This window comes from Gossypium raimondii, chromosome 12 (genome assembly GCF_025698545.1).
Source record: "Gossypium raimondii isolate GPD5lz chromosome 12, ASM2569854v1, whole genome shotgun sequence".
Taxonomy (NCBI): Eukaryota; Viridiplantae; Streptophyta; class Magnoliopsida; order Malvales; family Malvaceae; genus Gossypium; species Gossypium raimondii.
Window position 1 is genome coordinate 41311770 of NC_068576.1, and position 10526 is coordinate 41322295.

General features: G+C 32.0%; 1 protein-coding gene across 1 annotated transcript; it reads right to left on the minus strand.

Moving 5' to 3' along the window:
• Positions 1 to 2032: 2032 nt before the first annotated feature.
• LOC105764178 (transcription factor MYB41) lies at positions 2033 to 3687 on the minus strand. Its single transcript, XM_012582693.2, has 3 exons — positions 3445 to 3687; positions 3227 to 3356; positions 2033 to 3086 (listed from the first exon to the last, which is right to left on the minus strand). Exons 1-3 carry the CDS (start codon positions 3575 to 3577, stop codon positions 2276 to 2278), a joined length of 1074 nt encoding a protein of 357 aa, XP_012438147.1. The 5' UTR covers positions 3578 to 3687; the 3' UTR covers positions 2033 to 2275.
• Positions 3688 to 10526: the final 6839 nt, after the last annotated feature.

The following is a 10526-nucleotide window of genomic DNA, read 5'->3' on the forward strand; positions in this document are numbered from 1 at the left end:
GCATGTGTATAATTTATCACTTTTAAAATTTTGTCTTACATACTTTGTTTATAGCATTTTATTATATATTATTATACATATTATTTATATTATTGTTAGATTTTCCATTCTATATGTATTATTACTATTATGTTTTACTTTATATGTATTACCTAGGTAAAACTAATATATATGTATATTATTTGCTTCAAATTTATTTTAAATACTATTATTCAACATTTTTTTCCATTTCGGATCTATTTTAGATTCATGTATATAATTTATTTTAAAACTTTTGTACATAGGATTTATAAATTAAAATTTCTCATTTTGCTATTTTTAGTGTATCTTTAAAATTTTGATTAATAATTCATTTGATGTTTGACCGTTGATATTGGTATTTACATAATATATGATTGAAATTTTTGTTGTTATGCTTGTTTGTATTTGTTTGTTAATTGTTTGTTATTTATTGGTGTACATTTTATTTTGAATTATCCTTTTTGCGTTGTACATAAACATTCAATCACATTACATTTGTTTTAAAGATTATGCTTCATTAAAGCATTAAAATCATTTTATTCCGTAAGCTTTCAAAATACTTGGTGTTCACGATTTTCGAGAGAATGACGCCCTAACTTACTGGGCTTCAATTCTTTTCGTTAAATTTAGATAGCTGAGTATCCATTTTTTAATAAAATCATACAGATTCTAAATAAAAGAGTTTTCTTTCGGGATTTCAAAATGTTGGATCCTAACTTACTGGATATGACATTTTTCTACCTTGAGTTAAGGATTTTTAAAAATAAAGTCAATATTCGGTATTTAGGAATTTTGAGAAATTGAACCCTAACTTACTGAGTTTTGATTTTTCATTTGACCCAAATAACCAAATATCCTTCTCAAAATGCATGGGTTTTAAAAGTCAAAAGATAAACTTAATTTTGAAGATTAAAAATGTTGCACCCTAACTCACTGGGTGTGACATTTTATATATTTGAAATAAGAGTGTTTTATTATGTAATTCAATTTATTCAAGTCAAAAGGATCGTATTTTAAAATTTTTTCACAATTTTGACACTAAAACATTAAACAATCAATTCAATACCAATTTTGGGCGTTACAAGGGTGCTAACCCTTCCTCGTGCGTAACCGACTCCCGAACCTGTTTTCTCAAAATTCGTAGACCCAAAATCATTTTCAAGGTGATCCGATCACACCTCAATAAAAGATCGGTGATGACTCCAATTTTCGTTTTTGAAAGTTGACAACTAAATTTTTGTTTATCAAAAAAATTGTTTCGACAAAATAAAATTAATATTAAATATTAAAAAAAGATAACTCCACGTTTAAATATAAAAAGAACTGTAAGACATCCAAGAAAAGAAAAGTGAACCAACTCAAATAGATGATTATTTTTTATTTCAAAATAGATTTTTAAGTATTTTTGATAAATTGAAAATTAAAATATTAAAATATTATGTGTTAAATTTTATAAGTGCTAAATTTATATTAGAAAATTTTAGTAAATTAATAAATGTAAGTATTAAAAATAATTATATTGTTTGATAAAAGTAAATATTAAGTTTTAAAAGATTATTTATTATTTATTATTTAATTTTAATCTTATTAATATAATATTTTATATTATTTTTATATTTTTGCATAAAAGATAGATATGGTAATTTAAATATTTTATTTTTAAAAAGAAAATTTATTTTAATTTTAAATAAAATAAAATCAACTTAATATTTCCTAAGTAGTTATCTACTCACTCATTTTATTCAACACCCTTTTGTTGAAATTTTTATATTAAGTAAAAATTAAAATGATTGTCAAACACATTTAAAATATTAAATGTTGAAAATTTTAATAATTTATCAAACACACCTTTAAGTTTTAATTTTTGAAAATTTTAATTTGATAATATAGTATGGATAAATATTTAATTTTTGAAAACACTTTTGACCTAATATTAAATATGAAAACAGAAAAATATTTTAACAACTTCAAAAATAAAATTTGACGACACATTAGTCAAAAGTAATAGTAGTAGTGAAAGATATTAATTCTTCCTTTGTTTTTGAAAACATTTATTTCCCTAAGAGATGTGATATATATAACTTCATTTGAATCCAGAAAACATCTCACTAAGAATCGTATTTTAAGGAACTTAAACAAAAAAATTTAAGCAGTACAACCAGAAGGAACTACAAAAAAATAAACAAGCCAAAAACCCAAAACACTGAGGATGAAGATTCTTTCAGTATCACAAGTCCAACCTCTAATATGTTATTTACATAAAATCACTGATATCCAAACTATCAGGAATTTCAAACTTGAGCAAGCTGCTGAAGCTTTCTTTCTCGTCATCGACACTGCTGCTGCTGTTGATGAATGTAGACGGTGAATTCAACGGAGTAGGACTTGTTATTGGCGTTGACCTCACAGAATCAAAGCTAAACATCTGGCTGCCCCCTACTGATTGGACGTTGGAATTTTCAGATGTAAAGGGATCTGTCGGATTTGGACTCCAGTGCACATAGTTTGGAAGCGAAGCACAGGTATTAGTTAAAGTAGCAGTCAATGTTTCTTGGGTATCTGGGCAACTGAAGCTTGTCATATTGGAAGAAATCCCTGTTGCACTGTTTTGCATGAGTTCTATTTGGTTTAGCGCCGAAGTACAAGGAACTGGAGTAGATGTGGTGCATGTGGAATCATTTTGGATGGTGGATTGAACTTGAAGATGACTTGGTTGTAAGGAGCTGGGAACCAGATGTTGCTGAGAATTAGAGAGCTGGTTTTTGTGGAGATATTGCACAAGTATATCTGGGTTCTCTTGTTTCAAAGATAAGAGAGTATTAGCTAGCCGTAGCAGTTGTGGGTTTAGGAGAGGTTGTGCACCTAACAAGTTTGACGCATTGAGAAGAGATTGGTTGCACAGAGTTGAGGTGAGAATGGAGGAAAGGTCAAGCAAATCAAGGCGTGGAGCATGCGTCACTGGATCTATTCCATTTCTTAGAAGCCTTTTCCTGATATGCGTGTTCCAGTAGTTCTTAATTTCATTGTCCGTCCTTCCTGGCAACCGAGCGGCAATAGCCGACCACCTGATATTCATAACACAAGCTAGAGTGTGTAAGGTCCAAGATCATCATAATATGAAAATGACCGCCCAACAATATAATATTGACCACACACTTTATGTTGTAATGAAAATTTTAAATGGAGAAAAAGACTCTAATCATACTTGTTGCCCAAGATACTGTGAAGTTGAATTATGGTTTCTTCTTCTTCAAAGGAAAACCTTCCTCTCTTGATGTCAGGTCTAAGGTAGTTTGCCCATCTGAGACGGCAACTCTTTCCACATCTTTCGAGCCCTGAACAGTTGAAATAAAAGCATCACCATATCAGTCTGAAGCACAAGTGATAAGCAGTGCAGATAGGAGGAGGGAGGCAATTTTATACCAGCATTCTTAGGGAGGGTACGCCAGTTTCCAGGGCCATGAATCTGAATATAATTAGTAAGCTTAAGATCTTCCTCGGGAGTCCATGGACCTTTCTTGAGGCCAGTTTTGTCACAGCAAGGTGTTCTCCCCATTGATTTTTCTTGGAGAAATGATGAAGCAGATGGTGCAATTTACGTGAAGGAGTGAGTGGCTGGAGGCTATGCTGCAGTGATGAAAAGATGGAGAAAAGTGTGAAAGTGGTGGATCCCAAAGGAAGGATGACCTTCCCCTATATATAGTGGGGAAGGAGTTCTAATATTGAAGTCAGCGAAATTTGGCGCCGGCCTCACGACACGTGTCTTTTTTCTTTATGTATTTTTTACGTACATAAGATTAATTACCCATTATTTTTTTGGAGTTTGAAATATAGTACAAATGTGTAAAAATATTTAGAGATGTTATTTTGTTTGCTTGTTTGAGACGGAAAATAAAAAAGGTTGAGGATAAAACTTGGTTTCAATGAGCAAGTAGAAATGGTGATAGTTTGACCTTAGTTGTGCACCCAAAAGTCCAAAATGATTGCACGGTAAAGGTGGTTAAGGAAGGTGTCAACAATAGAAGAAAATGAGACACTGTTGCATTGCCCAAATTTGAACTTCCTAATCAAGTGTGTTTAGCTACGTTGGCTTTCATCACCAATTACTACCCACCACCATCAACTTGGTACTCTCTGAATTTTCATCCTCAATAATACAGGTTTGATTTTTTTTTTTTTTTGCTTTTTAAATAAAATGATGTTCCAATGTAGCAACAACTTTGCTGTAAATTATTTTTTACACCCCAGATTAATCTAATATTTGTCAACTTTATCATCTATATTATTATCAATCTTATTTATTAATTAATTGAATTATTTTATTGTAGAAGCTAATTGAGAATTACAAAGATTATATAACAAGATTCATAATAGAGAGTATTAATAATTTAGGAGGCTAAGACTAATATTAGTTATTGTTGAAACAATGTCAACAGCTTCCTAGCTGGACACTGGATCTTGGGCATAAACCACTATATTTTGAACACGTATAGCTAAGGCAGAGCCCGGTGCCCTCTCTACTTCCAACTATAAAGTCAACCATCCCCTTTCCTTTCCGATTCCCCGCTCTCAAAATTTGTGGTCTAGCTTAAACATTGACAGTTGTTGCTCTAAAAAGGGTGCTTTTTATGCATCTGGGATAAGGAAACTCCATGATTTCATCCACCCCTATCTAACAATGTGACACCATTTGGTCAAATGCTTTTATATTATTCCTTTTGTGCCAGTGCTCAGAACCCACATCCTTCCTTTTTATAAGGCTCAATCCACACAATAATAATATTTTTGCTACTTAACAACTTTATTTATCCTAGGGTGTTGTAAAATGTAATTCAATATAAAAATATTAAAAGGCTTTAAAGAAAAACCACTTACAAAGCGCTACTCAACAGGAGTGACAATTGCAATTGAAGAATGAACAACCTGACCACGGTAGTACAAATGTTAGCCATGGATTTTGCATTAGTTGTTCGATAATTCTAATCATCAACAAAGTTGGTAAAACAATGTGATCTTTAATTAATCTCTTCTCTCCCTGTTGCTCGTCTAGAAACATCCCATTTCCAATATAAATTAAGACTGGAAATAAGCTTAAGAAACGTATATCATGATGACACGTCCCTCAAACTCATAAAAAAAATTACATAGAGATTTTCCATGCACATAAAAAATTAAATTGAAAATGATGCAGCAATTGCTGTCACCCCTGGACCTTGGTCAGGGAAACTTGATTTTCTATTTCTTTAAGGCAGTGATGCATAATTTAATACTTGTCGCAAATCTAGGGTTTGCTTGTGCATGGAATTTCCATATATACACATGAATCCATGTCTTCAAAGTTGACCCAACAAATATTTTACTAATATAAGTATATACGGTAGTTATAATACGAAATTTGTTTGTTAATTTATTGTTGTAAGGTGTCCAAGCTCTCCAACAAACTTTGAATATTAATGTAGTTTGTGTTCAATGTTCTAAGCCAGAATTAAGAGTTCACATCTATACAGGCGCCTCTAAAATACGTTAGCTAAAGTTGTTTAACATTGGTACGTGAGAGTACGATACCCGTCATGCATTTCATGCACATATTTTTTTATGTCTGCTACATTTGAAAGTTAACCTCATCATCCCTCACTTGGTTAGCATGATCTTGTGGGTAGTTTGGATTAGGGGACACGTGGTAAAGGTTCATGATGCAGGTGTAGAAAGAGGGAGAGAATATTACACGTAGAGGATTAAAGGGAGTGGTTGAATCCTGGAATTAGATGGATGATGCTGGCGTCACTGTAATATCTATGGACACTTTGTTACCGCCACCGTCATGCACGTTTATATGTATGACAACTGGAAATTACTAATACATTATAAATTATTAGGTATGCGAGTAATTTATAATAATCCATAGTTGGAAATAATGTCAAACGAATCAATCTGTGCTATTATTAATGGTCAATGTATTTTGTAATAATAGACTACTTTAGTTTTTGTATTATAAAAAATCTAAATAAAATTACATTAAAACCGAGTTCACATTTAATATTTAAAAATTGTCATCAAAGTTATTTTTAAAAAATTATTTTGCTTCAAACTCAACTATAAATAATAATAAAAATAATAATTTTCATGTCCTCCATAAAAATCTTTTTAACTCCTGAAATAAAGCCTGTGTTCTTGGTAACCTTTGGACTGTATGGATTAAATTAGGCTCATTATGGGTGACCTGGATTGAAGCTTATAGATTGAAAGGTGGAGATATTCTCTTAAGACAATCTTTACGAGGGCATTACTGGTATTGGAAGAAATTGTTAAAATTTAGTCTTTAGTTTAGATGGACCGTTTACCTCCGTTGAGGTTAAAAACAATGGTGGTGGTGAGATTAATTCTTATAGCAAAGAGATTGAATACTGTAGTAGTGAGATTAGAAATAACAGTGAAGTATGTGTTTAGATTCAAACACAACTATAGCGGTGAGGTGAAAATAGAAAATAACTATTAAGGCCATTAAACTAGAAATGATATATAATAAAAAATTTTAAAATTATTTTACTTTTACAAAATTATTAAAAATATGTAAATTTATAAATTCATTTGATAAAATATTAAAATATAAATTTATAATAAAATATTTTTTCTTTAACCATCAATTTTTTTTACTTTTCTTTATTCAATTTATTAATAAATGAAAAGAGACAAAAAAAGGCATGTAAGCTGCGTTTGCAGCTTTGAATTTTCAATGGGGCATAAATGGAGTAGTGGAAATTTTGGGGTGTGGCGCCATCTATTCCCTTCCACCGCACTAGAACTTGCTCATCCAAAGAAAGTTTTGTATTGCGGTTGCACAAAAATCAATAAAAAATCACTACACCAAAACAGGCTTTTAGCGGCGTTTCTAGCGACGTTTGGATAAAAAACGCCACTAAAGATCGAGCATTAGCGGCATTTTCTAAAAAGCGCTGCAATAAACATAAGCCCAACGATGCCGTTTTCTGAGCTTTCGAGGATTTAGCGGCATTTTTGTGAAAGCGCCGCAAAAAACCTAAGCTCAACGACGCCGTTTTGTGAGCTTTTGGGGATTTAGCGGCGTTTTTAAGAAAGCGCCGCTAATGCTCAGGGCTTTAGCGGCGTTTTTAAGAAAGCGCCGCAAAGAACCTAAGCCAAAACGACGTGGTTTTGTGAGCTTTGGGGGATTTAGCGGCGTTTTTCAGGATGCGCCGCAAAAAACGTAAGCCAAAACGACACCGTTTTATGAGCTTTGGGGGATTTAGCGGCGTTTTTAGGAAAGCGCCGCAATGCTCAGGGCTTTAGCAGCGTTTTCGAGAAAGCGCCACAAAAAACCTAAGCCAAAACAATGCCATTTTGTGAGCTTTCGGGGATTTAGCGGCGTTTTTATGTAAGCGCCGCTAATGCTCAGGGCTTTAGCGGCGTTTTTAATAAAGCGCCGCAAAAAACCTAAGCCAAAACGACGTCGTTTTATGAGCTTTGGGATTTAGCGGCGTTTTTGAGGAAGCGCCGCAAAAAACCTAAGCCAAAACGACACCGTTTTATGAGCTTTCGGGGATTTAGCGACGTTTTTAGGAAAGCGCCGCTAATGCTCAGGGCTTTAGCGGCGTTTTTGAGAAAGCGCCACAGAAAACCTAAGCCAAAACAATGCCGTTTTGTGAGCTTTCGGGGATTTAGCGGCGTTTTTAAGAAAGCGCCGCAAAGAACCTAAGCCAAAACGACATCGCTTTGTGAGCTTTGGGGGATTTAGCGGCGTTTATGAGGAAGCGCCGCAAAAAACCTAAGCCAAAACGATTATGAGCTTTCGGGGATTTAGCGGCGTTTTTAGGAAAGCGCCGCTAATGCTTAGGGATTTAAAATAATTTAAAATGTTTGTTAAAAATGGAGAAATTAAAATACTATTATTTAAAATAATTTTTTGGATACATTATTGATTTTTTTAATTTATATATTAAATAATTTCTTATATAATCGTAAAAGAGATAGTATTAATTTTAAAATATTGAATTAAATATCACTATAGTTTAGGGTTTTTGGTTTAGGGTATATGATTTAGAGTTTAAAGTTTAGGTGTTACCATTTTAAGGTTTATGGACTATGGGTTTAGGGGTTATGGTTTATGGTTTAAAGGCTGGGGTTTAAGGTTTAGAGGTTATGTGCATGTCAAGGGTTTATGGTTTTAGGGTTTAGGTTTATGGTTTAGATTAACTAGTGTTTTCTAATTTATATATTAATTAATTTCTTATATAATTGTAAAAGAGATAATATTAATTTGGTTCTTCAAAATCATGTGAAGATTTGGTTCTTCAAAATCGATAGAAGCTATATCCAAGGATATCCCTATCTTATCCCTTCCCGGTTCAGTATTTTTAGTGCTCGGTTCAATTTTTTTATCCAGTTCAATTTTTTTCGTGTTTTGCCTTGCCCCCGCCGTGATCAAATAATTATATATGGATTTAGGGATTATGGTTTAAGGGTTGGGATTTAAAGGTTTAGGGGTTAGTAGTTAGGGGTTAGGGGTTAAGATTTAGGGATTTAAGGGTCGGGTTAGGGTTTAGATTAATTAGTTTTTTAATTTTTATATTAAATATGTTTTTATATAATTGTAAAAGAGATAATAATAATTTTAATATATTAAAATTATGAGTATAGTTTATATTATTTAAGAGATATATAATAGATAGACTTTATGTATATTGAATGACTATTTAGGGTTTAAGGTTTATTTGAGATTTGTTAAATGATACAATATTTTCTAAATTTTGAAAGGTTTTATATTTTTCGTGATTTAAAATTTTAAAATGAATTTTCAAAGATTTCAAAATTTTAAAAATTTTAAAAAGATTTTAAACTTTTATTTTATAATATTTATATACTTTTAAAGAAAAGACCCAACTTTCCCTGAAACCCTAACCCTTAACCCCGATTTAAATAATAATGATAATTAATCAATATTGAATTAATTCAATATAAATCCTAATATTAATTATATAAAGCTTTTAAAATTTTTAAAGATATTGCAATATGGATAGTTTTTAAAGCTTTTTTTCTTCATATTTTAAAATTTTTGTTTTTTTTGTTTTCTTACCTCAAAATTATATAAAATTTTAAAATTTATCTAATTCTTTAAAATATTACTTAAATTTTCAAAATTTATTTATTTAAAATTGATATGGATTATATAATAATTAAATATAAAATTACAAAAAAGTCAATCATTAGCGGCGTTTATGAGAAAAACGCCGCTAAAGATAAGCAATAGCGGCGTTTGGACCAAAAACGCCGCAACTATGAAAATTTTTATTTTTCAAAATGGCGTCGTTTGATACAGAAATTTAATTTTTAACAAAAATTATACAATTAGTGGCATTTTTTTATAAGTGCCACAAATATTTACAATACCAAAGTTGCGTCGTTTTCTTCCCCAAATCAGATTTGACTTCAAAAAACTTAAAATTGAGCGGTGGGTTTTATTACCAAATGCCGCCAACCCCCCAAGTTTTGAAAACAAAATCCTTCACTTCAAAATTTCGCTTTCCCTCACTTCAAATGCCGCCGGCGATCCCTCCCCTCAAGCTCCCTTGCCTATGCTCAAGTCCACCATCACCAGAGCCGCTTCCACCTCTCTTTCTGCTCATAAGAAGACCAAGGGTCGTGGCTTCCGTGAGGGTGATGCTGACCTCCACTCCCGTCTCGCCTCCCGCGACTTGAGTCCCTCAAGATCTTGCGGCCCGGTCCCCAGAGATGTTAGTCCCTTCACTAAACCCTAATTTTTCTCTCCTGTTCACTTATATTGTTTCATTTTGTTTGATTTTCTAGGGTTTTTCTTCTTTTTTGCCCTACAAAACAAGATGATTACTGAAATTGCTTTCATTTTTCTTTGTATGGAAGTTGATCTTAATTTCATAACAAAATTGGGTTTGAAATTAGTTGGGAATTTGATAGTTTTGCTTAATCTTTGAAACTTGAGCGGGTTTCGATTTTTTTAATTATAACTTAATAATTATAGTAATGCTAAAGGAACTAACATGGACCTTTAATTCCTTATAATGTTGATTTTATAGACTTGTCCAAGTCATTGGTATTAACTTATATAATTGTTGCTCCTTTAATTCCTTTTTAATTTGTTTATTGTAGACCTTCATCACTAATGCATTTGTTTGCAGGTACGGCAAGGTGAACCATATAAAATCGGTGAAAGGACAACTGATATCATGCTTGAAAAATTAAATTTGGACAAGAAAGAGGCTGTCTCAATTAATGGAATTTCAAATCAGGAATTTACCGAGGTGCCAATAGATTCCTCGATGCTGTTCTGTAAAACAAAAAATGCCATATTTGGGCCTACATTTATTAACAAGACTTCCATTTAGGGAAGTCTAATGTGCTGATTTTATAACTATTTCGAAGCAAAAGAGAATGAGTTTTGTTGTTGGTTAGATTTTACAAACATTCTTATTGTTAGAGTTAATATAGTCAAAGCAGTTGTAATATAGTCAAAACCG